The 23,129-nt window shown below is 39.7% G+C and overlaps 1 protein-coding gene across 2 annotated transcripts in view; it reads right to left on the reverse strand.

Annotated features, from left to right (window-relative positions):
- VPS41 (VPS41 subunit of HOPS complex) overlaps nucleotides 1-21,988 on the reverse strand; it is a 197,682-nt gene extending 175,694 nt beyond the window's left edge. For both annotated transcript variants that reach the window (XM_070466633.1, XM_070466630.1), the window contains exons 1-2: nucleotides 21,925-21,988; nucleotides 10,097-10,135 (exon numbers count right to left, since the gene is read on the reverse strand). In XM_070466633.1, the coding sequence (XP_070322734.1) occupies nucleotides 10,097-10,135; nucleotides 21,925-21,945 (60 nt within the window). In that variant the 5' untranslated portion in view covers nucleotides 21,946-21,988. The remainder of the gene's footprint in view (nucleotides 1-10,096; nucleotides 10,136-21,924) is intronic.
- Nucleotides 21,989-23,129: the final 1,141 nt, after the last annotated feature.

The following is a 23,129-nucleotide window of genomic DNA, read 5'->3' on the forward strand; positions in this document are numbered from 1 at the left end:
AATAAAAATAAAGAACCATTGAATGTTTTTTAAAAATACCCTAATCTACATCACCTCTAGGTAGAGTTTTGCCAAAACCTCCTAACTGGTCTTGCTGCTTCCTACTTCCACCACTCCCTGACTTCTTTCAAACATCATACAAAGTGATCTTACTAAAACAATGACCCTCCAATGGTTTCCTGTTTTACAGTAAAAACCAAAGTCCATAAGCTGACTTCAGACTCTAGCTCTTGGCCATGCATTTCTCAGACAAGACTTCCTTCCATCCTGCTTCAGCCCAGCTCATATCCTCTAGGACCTCTATCATGACCCAGCTTGTAGGTACCGTATTTGTTCTTCCTTTTATCGAGGAGACCTTTCCCTTGAATGTTTACTTAAATGCCACCTTATCAGAGAGGCCTCCCCTGACTGCCCAGGATAAAACAAGAGCCCTCAGCCCACTTCACAGCTCACTGATCCAATGTTATTTTACTTTTATCCACCATATTTATTATTACTTGATATATATGTTTTTGTTGTCTGCCTCCTTTACCAAGTGCTGGTGTATTCTAGCATCCAAAACATACTACTACTCAAACATTTGTTGAAGAAAGAAAATAATCAATCCATCTTGGCTGTCTAAAATAACTTATTCTCCTTAGGTAGTAAAATTATAAATTCTGTCCAAATATGTATCATACCAGAAAGTCATGTTCATCTTCCCAATTGCTAACAAGTGTCAGAAATACAGATTCACAAATCTTGCATCTGGAAAGTTTCTACTAAGTTTCCAAATGTATAATTTTTATAATATATGCTTCACAGAGAATGTTTATCCTTGCCTGGATGATGCAATAATCAGCAGAACCTGTTAATATTAATAGCTCATTAAATGAAAAAGCAAAATTTTAATCCAAGGGCTATTTGGCAGGATATATAATAATCCCATGCTCCATTTCTCACACCAATCAATCTCATAACAAGGCACATTACCATTTTAGTTACTAGTTGTGACAATTTGTTTATTAAAATTAATAGATGTAAAGAACCAATTTAAGTTTCAATAAATGATTCACAATGTTCTACCCACCAGGTTAAATACTTTTTGTGTGATGCATTTTGATTTAAAAAACCTATCTGCTGATTTCTCCCAAGGACTGGTTTTCATGTCAACAAGCTGAAAAAAAATTCTCCTTCTGGTGGATGTCCCAGAAGGTGCATTTAAAATTAATTTCTCATTCAACATAAACTATGTATAGGTTTATTTTAACTAGGCTCAGCTACCTGTCAGTCTTTCTGGTTTGTTAAAATTAATTCAGCTAACACATTCAAGGCCTCCTAACTGTGATATCTGCAAGACCTGAGCCAGATCTGAGTGGACATCACTTAGAAGGCAGGTTTACTAACAATGGTAACAAAATCATAAGGACAGAAGTGACACTAATTAACAGTTAGTTATCACATGCCATGGCCCAGGCCACAGGTCAGGTTAATTTACAGACAATTTAAAGAAACACACTGTAGGCAGAATAAGTCTTAGTTTCGCTATTCAGTTGCATTCATGAATAACAAAAGGTCACTGGAACCCTTACTTAGTAGAAAGCAGACCTCACTACATTCAATTTCCGTTTGGTGCGCTTCTCCTTCCTTGCTATCCCCATTTAGCCTGATGTTTTCCCTCTTGTTATTCTCTTCTTGCTGTGCAAGTTTAATCTTGAAAGGTTAGGCTAACAATTTGATGCTTCTATTGCAAAGTTCTTTGTACAACCCAATAAACTCCTCCAAAAAGGTGGAATAAACTTCCAAATAAACAATAAACCAAGAACCTATTCAAAGCAAGGTTTAAAAAATACATATCTCCATGAAGCAGAACAGCTTGTTTCCAGCTTTATAAACAAAGTTTTCCACAGCACATTATACCTGGTCCACAAATAGGAAAGACCTTATTTCTGTACTGTTAATACCTCAATTTCGTTTTCCTTCACCACTGATTCTACTCAGAACTAAATCTATGGTGTGTCAAGCTACTATAATTTTGGAACTGTTTGTTACTGCAGCATCCTGACTAATATAGGACTGCAGTCAACATTAAATAATCCATGTAAAGCAAGGAGCATGACACATGGAAGTCATAAGTAAACTTGAAAAAAAAAATGGAAGTAATTGATGATTCTTCATGATTTAAATACTGCCTTCCATTAAAATGTCTAAGAACAAAATGAATCAGGTGTTGGAATTATCTGGCAAAGATTTTTAAAGCAGCCATCAAAAAAGTGCTTCAACAAGCAATTATAAATTCTCTTGAAACAAATGGAACAACAGACTCTTTCAGCAAAGAAACAAGCTATTTTAAAAAATGAGAATTCCAGAACTGGAAAATATAATACCCAAAAGAAATAACTCAAAGTTTGGGTTCAACAGTAGAGATGACAGGACAAAACTAATGAACTTAGGGATCAATCAACAGAACTTACCCAATCTGAGCAACACAGAGAAAATAGACTGAAGAAAATGAATGGTCTCAGGGCCCTGTGAACAATAACAAAAGGACTAACATTTATATTACCAAAGTCCCAGAAGGAGAAGAGAATAAAACTGAAAAAGTATTTGAAGAAATAATGATTGAACTTTTTCCAAATTTGGTGAAGGATATAAACCTACAGATTCAATTAGCTAAACAAATTTCAAAGAAGAGAAGTGAAAGAAATCCACTCTAAGAGACATCCTAATTAAATTTCTAAATACTAATGTTAAAAAAAAATCTTGCAAGCAGCCGGGGAAACACGACACATGACTTCTGGGGGAGCACCAATTCAAACAACAACAGATTTCTCATTTGAAATGACAGAGGCCAGAAGGCAGTGGCACATAATTTCTCAAGTTCTAAAAGTAAACAACTATCAACCACAAATGCTATATCTGATGAAAACATCCCCCCAAAATGAAAGGGAAATAAAGACATTCTCAGATGAAGAAAGACTAAAAGAATTTGTGTCTTGCAAATCTATTCCTAAAGAATGGGCTAAAGAAAGTTTTCTAAATAGGAAGCAATAGAAGATAGAAGTTAACAGAAAAAGGTTTAGGACTTTAAAAAGAAAAATAAAAATGGGTGATAGTAGGGGTAAACAGCAGATGATCCCTCTTTTCATAAGCTTCTTAAAGTATATTTGATATTTGAATTAAAATGTCTAATACCAATTGATAAGCTCAATGAACATGAAACACATTTAAGACAACCATACTCTAAAAATGGGAAGTAAGGTTTCCACATATGACTAGAAGTATTACAATGTTGGGGATACCAGTAGACTGTGAGCAGTTACATATGCATATTTTAACACAAAGAGCAACCATTAAGAAAATCACACAAAGTAATATATTCAAAGATACTGTTATAAATAAATCAATGCAGAGTTTCAGGAAAATGTTCAAGCAACTCACTGACAGGGAAGAAAAGAGAAATGAGAAATGAAAAACAGGAACAAACAGAAAACAAAAAATGGCAGTCTTGAGCCCTGATGTGTCAATAATTGCCTTCACTGTGAATGTTTTCATCATACCAGGGAGAAGACAAGAGTGGCAGAGTAGGAGAAAGTCAATCTCAAAAGATAAACGCACTGTATGGTTCCATCCATATATAGTATACTTGAAATGACAAACATACAGAGATGGAGAATAGAACAGTGGCTGCCAGGCATGTGGGTAGGGGAGGGAGTGGCTGTGACTTAAAATGGAACTTGTTTTTCACCCTGTGATGAATGATTCTATATCGTGACAGCACTGGTGGTCACACGAATCTTCACATGTGATAAAAGTGCACACAGTCAAACATACACTTACACACGCGAATGCACATAAAACTGGTGAAATCTGATTAAGGTTTGTAGACTGCACCATTATCAGTCTCATAGCATATCACATCTGATTGTGCAATATTAGTTACCCAAAATGTTAGTGTTTCAGAACTAGGTAGGCGGTATAAAGAATCTCTCTGTATTACTTCTTATGTCGGCATGTGAATCTACTATTATCTCAGAATTTAACACTTTAAAAAAAAAAACTCAGGAAAAAAACATGTTTATTAGAGTATACACTATTTTGGCCTTATATAAATCTTGAAAAAACAGAGGCCAAGAAATAAACCAAAGTGTTCCTCTAATTCCCCTGTTTGAGTTTGAGGTAGGAAAGAAAGGACACAGTTTTATGTCAGGTTCCATACCTTTGCAACCCAAAAGGTCTGTAACAGCAATTGCTATAGACTTTTCTAACATGTCGAGACACTAACGTGTTTTGTTAAAAAGGAATACTTGTATTGTTTTGTTAAGCATATAAAGTAATGCATAGGCACATAAGTGTTAGTTGCTCAGTCATGTGTGACTCTTTAGAACCCCATGGACTGACTGTAGCTCGCCAGGCTCTTCTGTCCATGGACTTCTCCAGGTAAGAATACTGGAGTGGATAGCCATTCCCTTCTCCAGGGGATCTTCCTGACCCAAGGATCAAACCTAGGTCTTCCGCACTGCAGCCAGATTCTTTACCATCTGAGCCATCAGGATAGCCCCACAGGTAATACATGTTTGTTATAAAAAATTTAGAAAAGTGAAGAAGACAGATTATAACAGTAAATGAGAGTCACATGACCCAGTGATAAGATGGCCTTGTAGTATTTTTCTCTGATCATATGTGTACTTTGGAAGTTGAAGAGAAACTGGATTATACTCTAAATCAGGAATCAGCAAACTAGAGTCCATGGCCAAATCCAGCCAGATGCCTGGTTTTGTACAATCGACAAACTAAGAAGGGCTTTTACATTTTTATATGGTTACATACCTACATAATATCTTCAATATTTTCTCTCAGATTACAAAGTTTTAAGTATTTACTATCTAAACACTGACCAAGAGTTTGCCAACCAACCCGCATGGTATTTTTGTAAAAAACTTTTCGAAATTATAAAGATAATACAATTCCTTATTTCTAGATATTTACCCTGTTTCCAAATTTTTATAATTCAAAGTTGTAATGAACATTCTTGAAGCTAAATTTCTGTTAATTATGTAACTCATAATTAACATTATTTTATATGTTTATTATTCTAAAATAATATATATTTTATGAAAAAACAGGAATTTTATCAAAATTATTAATGTCATACATACATTAGCTAGACAATCCTCGTTATCCAGAATAAAAAGTAAGTTCAAAGATTCTGAAATCAGTATCTTACCCCACTAGCTGAATAAGCCAAAATCTGTAACATCATCCAAAATATCATATCTATATGACAGTAGCCATCCATCGTTAAAAACTGAAAAGCTCTTTGAGCTTCAAGATGAGAATGAAATCTTTTTGAAGATAATATACTTTTCTGTTAAACTTTACAAGAGAAACATTGTCTAAAAAATAGTCTGGCTCATCATATCAACATGGAAAAAACAGATGACTGTATATTAAAAACAAAAAAAATCCTAGATATGAGGATCAGTTTATTTATCCTCCAAATTTTCCATTAATTATTAACATGATCCCAAGACCCCTAACTATGTAGCTTTACTTCCTATCTTGGTTGTAACCTGGCTTTGAATTTCTACTTTAAGTGTAAAGAACAAGTTAAAATTCTTAAAGATTGACATCTTGACATATATACCACTTTCAATTATTTTAATTATACTCCACACCTCAAATTCATTTCATTTGGCTGCAGTTTTCAAGATTAGTGAAAAATATACTGATAGTTCTGAGTATTCAGTGCTATTTTCTCAAACACATTAAAATAAGAACCTTGAAGAAAACACAGGAGGAAGCTTCATTACACTGGATTTGGCAAAGATTTCTTGGATATGACACCAAAAGCACAAGAAACAAAAGTAAAAAGGGATAACTGGATTATATCCAAATTAAAAATGCCTATATATCAAAAGACAGACTCAAGAGAATGAAATAGCAACCAACTCATGGAATGGGAGAAAATATTTAAAAATCTGCATATCGTATAATTTAAAAGGGATACACATATTAATATATATTCTTCATATATTACCAATATCTTTTATATACAGAGATATGGATGTAACTAGGGCTTTCCAGGTGGTGCAGTGGTAAAGAATGCAGGAGACACAAGAGACCAAGGTTCGATCCCTGGGTCGAGAAGATCCCCTGGAGTATAAAATGGCAATCCACTCCAATATTCTTGCGTGGAAAATCCCATGGACAGAGGAGCCTGGCAGGCTACCATCCATGGGGTTGCAGAGTCAGGTGTGACTGACAGCCCGTACACACACACACACACACACACACACACACAGATACAGATAAATCACTTATAACTCCACAAATCTATACCTAACTACCTACCTAGCTATCTATCTGTCCTATCCACAGGTTGTTGTTATATTTATAGCTACTGAATAAGGCGTTAATATCCAGGTATCCATCTGATATCCATATCTACACCTGAAAAGGGTTAATATTCAGAATATATAAAGAATTCAACTCAACAAAAAAAAACAACTCCATCAGAAAGTGGGCAAAGAACCTGGATATACCTCCAAAGATACACAAATGGCCCACAAGCATATGAAAAAATGCTTAACATCACAGATTTTTAGGGAAATACAAATCAAACAACAACAAGATTATCTCCTCACACCTGTCAGGATAGCTACTATCAAAAACAAAAAGGAAAATAAGTGTTGGTGGAGAAAATCCAGAAACAGGTTGCCCAACAATGTGAATAAACTTAATGATACTGAACTGTATACTTAAAAAATGGTTAAGATGGTATATTTTGCCTTATGTGTATTTTACAACTAAAAATTTAAAAATTAAAAGTTAATAAAAGAACTTCAGAATAACCTAACACTATGGTTTTCCTATAATGTGAAAGTCCAGTTTATATGAAATGCAGTATTTCATAAAGTGGTAGAAAAATAAATTACTACACTACATGGTTGAAAACACTAAGTATTGCTCACAAAAATGGAAATCACCTGAGCACTTAAACATGCTTCATATTTCATAAAGGAAACGCCTATATGTACAAAAAGAGAAAGCTTAATTAACAGTCACAAAACCAAATAGGGGGGACTTTGCTGGTGGTCCAGTGGTTAAGACTTTGCATTCCAATTCAGGGGATGCAGGTTTGATCCCTGGTTGGGGAGCTAACATCCCACATGCATTCCAGCAGAAAAAAAAAATAACATAAAACAAGCAATATTGTAACAGATTCAACAAAGATTCATAAAAAATATCTTTACAAAAAAAAAAAAAAAAACCAATGGGAAGAAGGGACAGAGGCAGGAAAGGAAGAATAAAGATTCCCTGGGAATCAAGTGGTATGTCAATACCAATACCAATCTTAAAAGTGGAAAGTGGTTCAAACTGAGTCAGAAATCCAAGAAAATCTTCTCCAAAGACTGGATTGCAAGCCAACTCACTATAGCTACAATGACTTCATTCAGCTCTACCACCAGCCTGACTGTTCTGCTGGTGCATAAACTCACTAGAATTGGTAATATTTAGGATGGTAACCACTTTCCTAGAGCCAGTGTGGGAAGATTCTGCAAGCCCTCAGGTTGAAGCACCAGGCTGTAAAATCAGCCACCAGCACCATAGCTAAAATAGCAGCTGGAGATCACTAATATTCCCAGAGTGCTTCCAATGTGGTAAATGCCAAACATGATGCTTTGCAAACATCGATCTTCTCTAATCCTCACAACCACCATATGAGGTTAGCAGTCACTCCCATTTTTCATATCAAGAAGCTGAAGAATGGAAGACTGATGCCATGTCCAAAGTAATACAACAAGTATGAAGCACAGCTGAGAGATGAACCCAAGGTACCATCCTGAGAAGGCACCATGGCTGGAAGGCAAGACGACCAAAAGAACCCAGAGTCTGGGGACCAGAATCTGAACCTAGATCTCCCACAAAGCAGCGACAACATTAGACTGTCAGGTTACTTTTGGGGCCTGTTTTCTCGACATTAAAATACCTTTTCTTTCCATTTCATTCTTGAAATGTTATTAACTTTATTCCTTAACTTCCTAGTTTTTGGTTCATTTCTATTCTGAGATTTTAAATTTGTGGTTTAAGGTAGTTTTTTTTTGTGTGCTTGTTTGTTTCAAGATATTCAGCTTATGATGGAGTGTTATGTTGGTGTTCTCTTGGAATATTTTTGATTCTCACTACTTTTTTATCCTGTAAGCAATTTTGCATGAATGCTACCATTTCAGATCATTTTTAAATGACTTAAATGTTCCTGGACAGCATAAACAGGTGCTCCCAGGGGGAGGGGAGGTATTTGGGTGGTTTACTAGGCTTCTTAGTTACACTGGTAAGGGAAGGGCATTTTGTTTGTTGTTAAATTTTGGGCATGGCCCATGATGTGTGGGGCACGTGGGATCTCAGTGCCTCGACCAGGGATCAAACCTGTGCCCTCTGCATGGGCAGTGCTGATGCTTAAATACTGGACCACCAAGGGAGTGCCACATTTTCTTTACTAAGTGGTGTGGAGAGAAGAGGTAAATCTCCTGATTGTACAATATTGTTTGTTTTGGACACCTTGACATCTCTGCTTTTTCCTTTTCCCTGTACCACCAGACCTCCCAGGGAATGCCTCCCCCTTGTCTGCAGAAGTGGCTCCATCCCAATACTGTACTTTTGGTGTTTCATGAATTTTCAAACTCCTTCCTTTAAATTCTCAACAATCAGTTCTCAGATCCACCAGGCTCAGACCTGCACTCACAACTTCCCCACGTGGGATTGGGCATGACTTCCCCTTGTTTTGTGCCACCACTGGGGCTTGGCCACACTCCCCTTATTTCCATCCATCTGATCCTCAGCTCCAGTCAATCCAAAGCTGGCTCTATTGGTTTCAAATATTGATTTCCACACTTATTTTGAAGTTTATAGTGCTCCCTGTTATCTAATTATGTTGAAGGCATGGGTTACGGATTCTTTTGTTTGCTCTCCTTCTGGATCATTTCGTATTTGAAAGATGGGTGGAAAGATTTAGATGGACGCAGCTGCCAACATCCTGCTCACCCTGGAAATGAAATTCCTGGATAGGGCTCCAACAGTGCAGGATTCTGAATTGGTGATCCTCAGAACACAGGGTTCTCAGTAAAGCAGAGTTCTCCAAAAGTAAAAACGGTGCTCTGAAATGCTTTCAATGCATTACTGAAAATCAACAATTATTATATCCTATCTATAAGTAAATTCAGTTACACTTTACCGGGATTAAGACAGCATCACAGATCTTTAGTAGTGAAAATGTTAGGAACTACAACTCGAAAAACTACAAATGTATGATGGCATAATATGGAAGATGTTCTCTTGAGGAATATGTATAAGACCACCTTTTCTCCCCAAAGCATAAAAGAGATTATCTGTAATATCGGTCCAAATTTAATTATTATATTAAATAGCATGTTGGTGTCGATTTTCAAGAAGTTATCACAGATACTTTTATAGTCCTCTGAGCCAAAGGAAATACTAAAAGAAAAAAAAGTAACTATTATTATTAGTCCATCCATAAAACTAATAAGCTAATTGATCAGTGTTATGCTTAAACTTATTTTTTATGCATAGCCTTGAGAAGAAAATTTTTTAGAGGCTTCCTTTATATATTACTTTTTCTCCTTAAAATACAATCTTTACTACAACTGAGCTCCCTAACAGTTTCTCAGGTAGCTACTTCCCTTTTAATGAAATATCATTTCAGTGATTCAGAAATTATACTAAGGAGCACATCATATTCATTAAAAGAACAAAAAATAAATACTTTAGACCCTACAATGGTTATTCTTAAAAATAGGTTTTTAAGTGTCAAGATTAGTTTGTAAACGTTGGCATGAATTTCCTCACTGCCAACACGCTTAGGATTAAAATATTGATCAAAATAAGGAAAACACTTTTTGCTCCTTTTCTCGTTTATTTTTTAAATGAATCTATCTAATACTTTAAAAGATGACCAACATATTCCTCCTCGAGGTTTAATCACCTATGACCCTACCTTACCTTCCCAAACCTGGGGAATGTTCCATTTAGCAAGGCATGACCAGCTCAAGATGTTGGCTCAGCTAGAAATTTCCATGCTCTTGAATCACCACCTTACCTCGGACTCATCTGTAGATTCTTCCAGAGATCCAGTTTCCTACAAATCATAGAGGGGGGAAAATGGTTAGAACACATGACAAAAGAAGAAAAAATATCTTCGAGGAATGAGTCCTCACGTCCCTACCACCAATACCTATTGGCCCTTCTTTGGCAGTAATCTTCAACCCCAGTTTGAAGAACTCCACATGGTACGACTCTCACAAGCCTCCTAAGATGTCTCCACACCCTGCGGGGCTAGGATGGTCACCCTGGGTCCACATGGATCTGTCATTCCCAGTGACCTCCCAATGGGTCAGCAGCTTAACAAACGGCTCCAGGAACTTCTTACGGGAGGACCCAGAAAGCTCTCCCCTCACTAAAGGTGGAACTCGGTCTGGCAAAGCAGTCTTTACTGATCTCAGAAGGGAAGAGGCAACTGCCGCTTCGAAGTGTCCATATGCCAATTTTTATACAGCAAAGCTCAAAGCTCCTTTGCTATTAATTTTTATGTTATTAATCTGGCTGAGTCAAAATGACAGTCTTGCTTAAACAGCTTTTACAAAAGAATTCCCCTAGTGCGGTACCTTATCAGGCACTGCGCAAACAAGCTGTATAATTTACATCCACTCTTTAAACCATTAACCGGAAGACAAATTCTGCCATTTAACACAGCTTCCCTCTTGCTAGACAATGAATCTTGCGCTCTGGAGAAAACAAAGCAAAACGGAGGGAAAAAATGGACTTGATCCCGCTAATCTCTCACCTGTCCACTGAGAGAGAGAATCTGCTGATGCCATGCGTCTTCAAAGAGGTCAGCAAAATGAAGATTTACTTAACGTGCTTACAGATATCAATAGCAATAAAAGGTTACAACTAACGTGCTGACAGTGAACATAAGCATTTCTCAACCATCCATGAGACATAAAAGGGCGGGGCAGGGGGCCAAGGACATTCACAAGACAAAAAAAATTGGTGGTAGGACATTTTAGATACAAAGAATACATTTTTTCAAGACCAAACAAATGAACATTTTAAAGAAAGGTGGATGCACATATCACTCAATGCAAATTGGACTGCAGGATAAACAGACATGAGGTGAGTGAAAATATTTTAATTTCACGAGTCTAAAATCATTAAGAGCCTGGCAGGCGGCAGGCTTCCTCCAGAAGAGCCTTGTGGACAGAATAGTCCCTGCTCACAAGTTCATCTGTAAAATGGGGATGAATAATAGTTGTAATTAAGAATCTGATTGGAGTTATCACATTAACTATAATGAATGTGAGCATCTCCTCTATATCCTAATATAGCCTGTTTGTTTTCAAGATAATCTAAATATTAGAAAGTCCTCATTAGCTTGGAGCTATGATCTTTCCACAGCAATGTTTTGTTCTGAGCTCTAACTATGACATATAAAAAATCTAATTCTATTGCTTGCCAGTTCTCTAGACAGTTAATGAAACAGATCAAGCTGACTCTTCTAAATTGTTTCTCCCCCACACTAATCATCCGCTGGTTAGTGCACCTGCCGTCCTGATCCCCTATTTTGGATACAGACACACTCCACTAAATATTAACAGTCACTGTTCTAATGTCTTTACTCAACATCTATAATATATCACTCATGATGCTAAATGTTTCACATGCAGCATCTTGAAATTTCCTAATGCCCTCCGAAGTAAACTCCAGAGGCTTAGAGTTTGAACTTAAATGACTTCTAACATCCCTAACAGTTCCTGCACATTAAGTTATTAGCATGAGTGAAACCAGGCTTTTACAGCTGTGCCAATAAGCCATGGTTAAGATTCCTATCTGCCACCTCTAGAACTTTCAGGGAACACCTGACTACTCCTTTCCAAAACTGACATTAAATTGAAGGAAACATTTTTTCCTAATTTGGGATCCATTCAAATATACACATGGTGTATAAGGACAAATATCACACTTACATGCGTCATTAAAACAAAAACATAAGTCCCCAACCAGCAATTTCAATCCAAAAACTCAAAATCAAATTACACATTTGTTCCCACCAGAAAGCATGCACTGGCAGAATCTGATACCTTAAGGCATGCAAATATCAGACATCTGAGTCTTCCAGCCCTCCTGTGGCTGCTGGTATCAACAAAGAACATTTATTTCAGGACACTCAGAGACTTAGCATCAGCACCAGCATGAACCTCCCAAACTGAGCTGCGGCCACAAAAAATTACACTTCTACCCACGATGCTACCAAAGCCCTGCATAAATGCCTTCAGGAACTGGCCTGGTCTCTTACTTCTTAGTATCCTGCATTCATCAAGCCCCGCTGCTCAACGCTCCAGAGAAAGAGGCTACAGGAAGATCTAAAGTGAATGTACCCAGTGAGGGATCCCAGAAGCAGAAGGCTGAACATAGAGAAATAATGACTTCCAAACATTTTCCTTTTTTTTCTTGACTTCACATACTGCTGGTGGCTCAGTGGTAAAGAATCTGCCTGCCAGTGAAGGAGACGTGGGTTTGATCCCTGCGTCGGGAAGATCCCCGATGAAGGAAATGACAACCCACTGCAGTATTCTTGCCTGAGAAATCCCATGGACAGAGAAGGCTGGTGGGCTACTGTCCATGGGGTCACAAAATATCGGACATGACTTAGAGACTAAACAACCTACCTTCAAATCATCAAAGTGTAAGTTATAAAACTGTTCTAGCTTCTAAGATAAATATGTCAGACACAACAAGACAAACATTGCAGTATTATATAAGACAGAAGGCTGAACAGAGGTTACCTAGAGCTGAGGGTGGGGGGATGAGAGTTACTATTTAATGGGTACAGTTCCAGTTTTGAGATGACAGAAAGTTCTAGAGATAGATGGTGGTAATGACTGCACAAAGGTGAATGTACTTAATGCCACTGATTCCTTACACTTGAAAATGGTTACAATGGTATATATTATATGTATCTTATCATAACAAGAAAAAAATGTGCTGTTCTGCTTGAAGCCAAAATGAAGGGCTGGAAAGCATCTAGTGACACAAATGTATAGTTGGACAAGTTCTGGGCAACAGATTGAAATCTAAGTCAACAACTGTTTCATTTTACTTTTCTTTTGCACATCAATCCCTTAAACTTAATCTGTCCAAACAGCATTAACTAAAAATCTCACTGCCTTGACAGGTGACCTCTTGAATCTACTCAACCACTGACAGAATCATCTTCCCAAAACACACAGGAGACTGGTCACTGCTCTCCAGCAAGATCACCGAAGCCCACCCCAATCTGGCCCGCAGTGCTCTTCCAGCCTCACTAACCACTCTCTGTACAGACCCCTGGCCCCCCAGGCACACTGGGCGACTTCTCACCAAGAGATCACATGCTCAAGTCTCTATGTCATTGGGAGCAAGAGTGACTTGCAGTCTGGATGTCAACTGTAGGTGTTTTGTTTGGTCTAGGTAGTGTTTTTAAGACCTTCACATAAAAACCTGTATTTCTGACTTCATAAACTCAGACACACCTGAAATCCACATTTCCACAGAACATCGGTTGGAGCCGAGCAGCTATGGTCCTGGAGACAGAAAGCACTTCACCACCAACACCCCAAAAGTCCCGACACCAGGCAGTCCCAAGCACAGCCACTCCACGGGCCAGCCTTGAGCTTGCGATGCCAGTACGGAGCCTCCTGAAGCATCCCTAGCTTAGAAGGCCCTTGGCCCAACTCTGCACACTTCCTGGTGCTCCTCCAACTCTCAGCATGCTCCCAGGACAATTCTCAGGAGCACCTCCAGGAGGTAGGGGCAGTCGGGCTGAGGGCCTTCAATCTTGCTTTAACAACACAGCCTAGATTGTATGTCTTCCATTTCCATGTTGCCAATGTGAAGCTAAAAAAAAAGTTAAACTCACTGGCTGTTTCTAAATCCTAAACGTTCCTCACAGACCAACCTAGCCCTCACCTCACTCACAGCACTGTCTCCAGGGAGTCCAGGTCACAAGGTCCGGATCTGGCCTCCTATGGCCTCTGTTTCTCCTAACACTAATTGTCTGATCCTAGTAGTTATCCTTTTAAATTCACTGTGAATAAACCCAAAGGCTTTTTGCCTGTCTCCAACTATCTTACCCAAAGGATTCAACAGCTAGTTGCTGATGATCATGATGAGAAGAAATAAGGTGCTGTAGAGAGAGAGGTGTTGTGGCAGAGAAGGCAATGGCACCCCACTCCGGTACTCTTACCTGGAAAATCCCATGGACGGAGGAGCCTGGTGGGCTGCAGTTCATGGGGTCACACAGAGTCAGACATGACTGAGCGACTTCACTTTCACTTTTCACTTTCATGCACTGGAGAAGGAAATGGCAACCCACTCCAGTGTTCTTGCCTGGAGAATCCTAGGGACAGACAAGCCTGGTAGGCTGCCGTCTATGGAGTCGTACAGAGTCGGACACAACTGAAGTGACTTAGCAGCAGAGAGAATGTTGAGAAAGGGGGACCCTCTTACACTACTGGTGGGAATGTAAATTGGTGCAGCCACTATGGAAAACAGTATGGAGGTTCCTCAAAAAATTAAGAGTTGCCATATGATCCAGCAACCCCACTTCCGGGCATATGTCCAGAAAAGATGAAAAGCCTAATTTGAAAAGAAACATGCATCCCAATGTTCATAGCAGTACCATTTACCATAGCCAAAACAGGAAGCAACCTAAATGTCCAACAACAGATGAATGGATAAAAGAAGATGGAATACCATTATGCTACTAGTATACAATGGAATACTACTTTGCAATAGAAAAGAATGAAATAATGCCACTTGAAGCAACATGGATGGACCTAGAGATTATCATACTAAGTGAAATGAGTCAGAAACAGAAAGACAAATACCATGTGAAATCACTTACATGTGGAATCTAAAATATGGCACAAATGAACTAACCTACAAAACAGAATCACAGAGAAAACAGATTTGTGGTTGCTGGGGTATGGGTGGGGTGAGGAAGAATGGACTAGGAATTTGGGATTAGCAGATGCAAACTGTTATATATAGCAAAGATAAATAACAAGGTCCTACTATATAGCACAGGGAACTATACTCTAGTATCTTAATGTTAGATGTTTAACCATAATGTTAAAGATTATGAAAAATAATACATATATAAATATATACATATAACTGAATCACTTTGGTGTACAGCAGAAAGTAAAATACTATAAATCAACTATGGTGCTCAGTCATTCAGTGGTGTCCAACTTTTTGCAACCCCACGAACCACCAGACTTCTCAGTCCCTGAAATTTTCCAGGCAAGAATACTGCACTGGGTTGCCATTTCCTCCTCCAGGGTATCTTCCAGACCCAGGGATTGAACCCATGTTTCTTGCATCTTCTGCACTGGCAGGTGGATTCTTTACAACTAGCGCCCCCTGGGAAGCCCTTAAATCAACTATACTTCAATAAAATAAATCTTAAAAAAAATAAATAAGCTGCTAATCCAAGGCGGTAACACTGTACCTCCTCTGTGTACTCCTTTCCCACTTATAAGTAAGAGTAAGTGCATTTTCTCCAGCTCATCAGCTCATGGCTACAGGACAGGGGCAGAAGGGGGACAGAGGGGGTGACGGCAGCAAACAAGGACAGAGTGATTCAAACAGAATGTTTACACCCTAGCAGCAGCCCCAGGAAGAAGCTAACTGGGTGCTCGGAAGATCCCCACAATAAGGTCTTTCCATGCATCTCAACCCCTAATCCCATCATCAGGGCCCCGTGACAGCAGCCCAGAAAAAGATACAGCACAGCCAACCTCAGAGGCCAGGAGGGGTTCAGAAGATGGTCAGCCCAGGAAGAGAGAGCCAAGCCAGGACCTCCGAGGCTGGGAAATCCTCACAATTTAGAGGGAATAGTTTGTTAAGCACCATGAAGAGAATTTGGGGGAGAAATGGGAGACTGGAGCCTGAGGAAGGCCAGCTCCAAGCTCTGCAGGATGAAGAAACAGGGCAGAGACCAGGCCCCAGAGAACCAGACTGGGCTGGAGACAGACGTGAAACACACAACACTTACTGCCACCTTCTCTCCCGTCCCAACAAACTGTGTGCCATGGCTGAGCCTGACGACAGAGTGTGACAGGTCCCAACGTCTGACAAAGGCATGGGAAGAGGAAACATTTTGTGTGAATTGTATCTGATGTCCTTAGGCACAGAGCTTCCATTACAGAAAGCTTTGGGGCCCGCCAGGACTAGGCTGTCTGAGTAAGAAAGATGAAAGGGTACCCAGGGAGCTGACAGAAGCAGAAGGCTCAGGTTACCAACCTTGTTCAACCCACCAGACTCAACTCCTGTACTCATTTTACTCTGTAAATGAAAAAAAGCCTCGATCGAGGACTGCCCCAGCTTGGTGCCTAGTGACCCCATCCCAAACCTGACTTTGCATCAGAGCCATCTAAACTCAGTTTGGGGAATTGGCCAATATTTGCTAATCCACTCCAGGGTTTTGTTTTTTTCTTTTCCATTATGGTTTATTGCATATAGTTATGGATTTTTTTGAACTGTAGCATTGGAGAAGACTCTTGAGTCCCTTGGAGTGCAAGGAGATCCTGCCAGTCAATCCTAAAGCAAATCAGTCCTGAATATTCATTGGAAGGACTGATGCTGAAGTTTAAACTCCAATACCTTGGCCATCGATGCGAAGAACCGACTCACTGAAAAAGACCCTGATGTTGGGAAAGACTGAAGGAGGGAGAAGGGGACAATAGAGGATGAGATGGTTGGATGGCATCACCAACATGATGGACATGAGTCTGAGTAGGCTCCAGGAGTTGACTGACAGGAAGCCTGACATGCTGCAGTCCATGGGCTCACAAGGAGTCAGACACGAGGGAGCGACTAAACTGAACTGACAGATTTTTCTTTTCCATTATGGATACTGAGTTTAGGTCCCTGTGATATACAGTAGGATCTTGTTGCTTATCCATTCTCTTATATAATAGTTTGCATCTGTTAATCTCAAACTCCCAATCCGCCCCTCCCCTACCTCTTCCCCCATCACAACCACAAATCTGTCCTCTATGTCTTTGAGTCTGTTTCTATTTCATAGATAAGCTCACTTGTGTCATGTTTCAGATTCCATATATAAGTGGTATCATATGGTATTTGTCTCTTTCTGACGGACTTCATTTAGTATCCACTCCATCTTCAAAGATTCCAGTACGTATAAATCAGAGTCCAGATTCACAAGGATTTGATAAAGCAAACAAACAAAAAAACCCACTGAGGAAGATCAAGTTTCTAGAAGAAGCAAAGGCGACTGTGACTGAGTAGCCATGAGCAGGGAGCTGCATGAAACACAGAAGCCCGCCCGGATCTGATGAGGGGTCTCTCCGCAGGGTGGTAACCGGGGAGCCAGAGAGGCTACTAACGATCAACTGACGTCATCAGCCTCCAGCCAACCAGGCCAGAGGAAGATGGGAGGAGAAATCCACAAGGTACCAAGCTCACTGGCTGAGCTAATTCATGACTGTACTTGTTACATAATGGTAAAGACTGGGTTTCCTCAAGACTTCTCTAATCCTGTGCTTCTGCAACTTCTTGTTCAGGGCTTTGCTTTTCCTTTAGTTATTTATTAGTAAGTGAAAGTGAAAAGTGTTAGTTGCTCAGTTATGTCCAACTCTTTGTGACCCCATGGACTGTAGCCTGCCAGGCTCCTCTGTCTATGGGGTTTTCCAGGCAAGAATACTAGAGTGGGTAGCCATTCCCTTCTCCGAGGGATCTTCCCAACTCAGGGATAAAACCCTGGCCTCTTGCATTGCAGGCAGATTCTTTACAGTCTGAGCCACCAGAGAAGCCCTCTTATTAGTAAAGCTGCTTTTAAAAGATCTGTCTTGACCAAACTATATAAAGATTGTCTGCACCTTAGCCAATCCAACTTTGGGTTGTAAATCATTGCCCTGTTTACAAGCCAAATGCTTCAATCTGGTACTGTAACATACTTTATCTCATTTCACACTTACAAGAATCCTGAGGAGTAAAATCCCCAAGCTTCAGGCTTGAAGCAAGAAGCCTGTGACACTCAAATATCTGTCACCTTGATTTTTACTTTTACAAAGGGCACAATCACATGAGTGTATACCTGCTCACCAATGTACTATCTCATAATACTAAAATGCTCTATAGTACAGACAGAATGCCCCTAATTTCTAAAAGGCAGGGGGAAACTCAATGTAGAAGCTCTCCGATCTGGACAAAGAATAGATTATCTAAGTGACCAAGTATTTTAATGGACCAGGTTCCCTGCTGGGAGAAAAGACAGTACCCAGGGAGTTGACAGAGCAAGGAAGGTAGGAAATGTAACCTACAATCCATGTGAATGAAAAGCTTTCAAAACTTTCAGGTAAAACAACAGCACAAATTCTTTGAACATAGCTAAAAATTTGATGTTTTCAATTCAGAAGGCTATTCTCCCCCTAATAAATCCATTTAAACATTTTATTAAGTACCTAGTACCTGTGTAAGGCACTGGCTCTGTGAGAGATACAGACATGAGTAAACTCTATGCTCATTCTTGAGGACTCAGCAATCTGCAGTAGAGCTAAGACAAATACACAAACATCCAAACAGCCAGACTTCGGGCAGAATGTCGTTCATAAGCACAGCATGGACAAATAGTGTCAGGCATCTGTGATTACGAAGGTCAACTATAAATCATTTTGGCGAGAGGTAAAATGGCTGGTTAGAGGATTTCCAGGTACAATGCAAGGTATTAGCTCTTTCTGTGAACTAATATGTATGTATTTTTACTAACCACTTTAACCATTCTCAGAATAAACAAGGATTTCCCAATGACTTTTTTTAAAAAGTTCATTCATATCCAGAAAGTGATCTTTTTTTGATTTTTTTTTTTTTTTTTGGCTGCATGACACAGCTTGCAGAATCTTAGTTCCCAAACCAGAGATAGAACCCCTGCCTCCCACTGGAAGCACAGACTCCTAACCACTGGATCGCCAGGATATTCCCCAAAAAGAGATCTTGAGTTTACAAGTCTGTGAACTGTGTTATATTAACTCACTATGTATCTCACTCCCTTGGTTCTTCCTAAAATTAAGAGGGATAAAGGAGCCATCATCAAAAATACAACACACAGAAAAGTTAAGAGGAGAGGTTGACTTAGAGTAAGTTTTATTTTCTGTTTTTTGGCCAAGCAGCATGTGGGTTCTTAGTTCTCCAACCAAGGATCGAACCTGAGCCCCATGCATTGGAAGCTCAGAGTCTTAACTACTGAACTGCCAGGGAAGCCCCTTAAGTAATTTTTTTTAAAGGCAGAGTGTTCTAGTAAAAAATTATGAGCATTGGAGACAGAATATTGGAGATTTATTATAGACACAAGCCTGGGCAAATTACTTAAGGCATATGAATTTCAATATACTTATCCGTAAAATTCAATCATTTAACACATATTGAGAACCAAGCACTTTTCCAGGTGTCAGGCATCCAGCAATGAACAAACCCTTGCCATCATGGAGCTTACATTCCATAGAAAGAATACATAAAAATGAACATAGAAATATACAGGGGAGGGGAGAAAGGAAATTTAAAATGCAGTATGTCAGATGGCCATGAGCACTAAGGAGAAAATTACACAGAAGGGGGTTTTGAAGAATGGTCAGGGAAAGTCTCACACAGAAAGATAACACCTGGAACAAACACCAGAAACAAAAAGGAAGTAAGAGAAAGTCCTGTTCATATCTGGGGTTCAAAAAAGGGAGCAGCATGAGCAAACGTCCTGAGGCAGGTACATGCCTAGTTTGTTGAAGGCAGAGTAAGAAAACCAGGGTAGCTGATGCAGAGTGACAGAAAGGGAAGACAATAGTGGAAAATGAGGTCTGAGAACAAGAATGGGGAGCAATTGTGACAAGGACAACTAGACTATTTTAAGGGCTCTTATTTTCCAGAGTGCGTAAGAAGCCACCTGAAGATTCGGAACACAGGAGGTAACTGATCTGACCTACATATCAGAGTAAAATTTACCAACAGAATTCTTCTGTAAGGACCAAATGAAACATGAGACGGTTCTTTAAACTGGAAGGTCCTACAAAAATGCAAAGCATTCTTACTATATCACGAACTTTCTAAGTGCTTTTTAGTCAAACAGCTTGGCTAAACTCCTACACAAAACAGTAGCAGACACTACGTAGTAAATACTAGGTAGTAAACACTAAGAACAGCTCTCCCCGCTCTTGACACTGTATCTAAGAATGTAGGAGCTTGGCTTTTTGCTCTTATATCAAACTACCAAAAATTTTTATTTTAGGAACTTCCCTGGTGGTCCAGTGGCTAAGACTGAGCTTCCAATGCAGGAAGCCCAGGTTTGAGCCATGGTCAGGGAACTAGATCCCACATACCAAAACTAAGAAGAGTTCACAGGCAGCAACTAAAGATCCCGACTGCCACAACTAAGACCTAGTGCAGCCACAGAATTTTTTTTTTAACAGGAGAGATGAATAGTGTGAAAACCAATCTCACAATCATCAAATCCAGCTGTGAGTCATGCAATTACATGCGCTTAATGAGCATATCCTGCTAACCTGCTTGAAATGGAAAAAACCGAGGAGACTCATCTGTTAACATAAAGAAGACCCAAAAACTTAATTTGTACCTTGGCAAATTTATTATTTATTGGCATTTGCGAAAAATACACAGGACAATTTTCATTATGTAATGTGGCAAATAGTACAAAGTAAATTTTTTAAGTAAATAAACTTCCTATATGATACTGGACAGCGCATCAAGTCACTGCTTACAAGAAATTATGGAAACTGACAGCCCTGTTAATTCATAAGGAAAAACAATGCCAAGCTAAAATAACACTGGAAACGAAATTTAAGTTATTCCCCCAAATTCCGACCTGCCTTTGGGGGTGGGGGACGTGGGGGATGAGGGGTACTCGATGTTACTTTGTCATTTCACCTAATGTATGGCTACCACGATTGCCTATATGAAGATAACTACTGCCATTACTAATCTTTCCCTAAACTCCGGTGTCACACTGCCGGGTGACGACTGAACACTGCCAGCGGATAATCAGCAACAATCCCAGATAACTTTTACTGAGCCAAACATCTTCTAAGCACTTCAAATTTGCGTTAGACCCAGTCCTTCTTAAATCACCCTTTGAGGACTGTACTATAATTATCTCCATCTCTACAACCAACTAGCCCAAAGTCACATTTTAAGAAAAAGAACGAGCACTAGAACCTGTTTGCTCCATGAATGATGCACTTAACCACTGTCAGATAAAACAGATTTGTAACTAAACGAAACTGATCCAAAATAAAACTCAACAGATACAACAGTGACTTAGCTCTATATAAAAATGAAACTGACCGGAAATAAAACTCAACAGATGCAACACTGACCTAGCTTGGTACCTAAATGAAATAGATCTAAAACAAACCTCATCGCATTTACTTCGCCTTCCTAGCCCATCTGCAAATCAGCTCTTCCAGTCCTACTTCGAGATGGAAAGGAACTTAAATCTCAGTCACCTGACCTCAAAACTCAAATCAGGTGTGATGCCTACCAGAAGCAGGCAGTCCCTGAGACAGCCCAAGCTGCCTTCAAGCCAAAATTTCTCAGGACACAGGCCACAAGGCTACAGCCAAAGGGAGGGCGGCCCCACAAATGCTGGGGGTGTGTCGAGGCGCTGTCTCCGCCTGCGGTCCAAAAGACTGCATCCCACTTGCCTCTTGGCTCCCCGAAATGGACTTTTGCCATACCCCAGCCCCACGTGAGCCTGCCTGGCCCCGCAGCAGCCCCGCTCCTCCGTAGCAACCCCACTTCACGCCCCCATCGCCCCCCTCGCCTCCCCTTCCCCTGCCTAAGAACTGCAGCGCTTACCTGCTCCTCTGCTTCCGCCATGGCGCAGCCGGGGAGTCACCTGATCCACCCGGAAATGAGAGAAAACAAGACCCTGGAACCCAGCGCATGCTGGGAAATGTAGTTTTAGCGTCATCTGAGCCGAGAAATTTATTTTAGCTGATGAACCTGCTGGACTTCATTTCGGCTTCCGATTCTCGAAGTTGAATGGAATTGTGCTTTGGGGAATCCAGACATAACCATTGTTAATGCTACCATTTATTTCATTGTTGAACTTATCGTTTCCCTGATTACTATAGTTGAAGGAAAGTTGCAAGTCTCAAAGTAGCCTGAAACTTCCCTCCAGGTCCTCCCCACTATTCTGTGCAAAACAAAGAACTCTCTTACCAAGGAAAAATGGACATTAGACAGATTACGCCCAGCTCCCAGCCTGTCCAGCCTTTGGCCGATCTCCAAAATTCCTTGCCCAGCCATTTAAGAGATAACTACTCCGAACAACCTTAGAGAAGAACAGGCCCCCTTAAGACAGTAACTTTCCACATACATGCCTATATATACTTACTCATTTCTTAGGTTAGTGCAGCAGCTCGCTAATCTGACTGCCCCTTCTCGCCTCATTAAAGGTGATCTGTTCCTGTAAAGTGCCGATCTAGTTCTTTTTCTGAACCTCACCTTCTCTAACTCCCTTACCCTACGATAGTATTTTATATTTACTGTTTATCAGGTTCTGAGCTTAGAGTTTTGCATGCAGTGTCTCATTTAATCCTCCCAGCAATTTTAACTGTTATTCCTGTTTTATAGAGGGGAACACCTTAGCCCGAAGGTCACACAGTTAGTCAAGGAAAGAACTAGGGTTCGAATTTGGCTTTGTCTAATGACGAAGACTCTGTGATTACCAAATCCTGCTTTGTCTAAAAGTGTCCTTGCTTTTAAAAAAAAAAAAAAGTATATGAATATAAAGCAGTTTTTGAAATAAAGAACTAGAGACAACTTATCCTCCAAAAATATTTAGCTCCTCCTCTTCGCTGCTACTGTTAAGTTGTTCTCTTCTGGCACCTGGACATGGTAACTTCTAAACAATATCTATTGTTTAATTATTTAAGCTTTCACTGAGTATATTCCATGGGTAAATATTCAAGATAGAATATAAATTTGTCCTTGGTAAAATCTGTAAAACCACTGTATTAATTCCATACTTTAGAATGAATGATCCCCTCTCCATTTTT

Source organism: Odocoileus virginianus, chromosome 1 (assembly GCF_023699985.2).
Source record: "Odocoileus virginianus isolate 20LAN1187 ecotype Illinois chromosome 1, Ovbor_1.2, whole genome shotgun sequence".
Taxonomy (NCBI): Eukaryota; Metazoa; Chordata; class Mammalia; order Artiodactyla; family Cervidae; genus Odocoileus; species Odocoileus virginianus.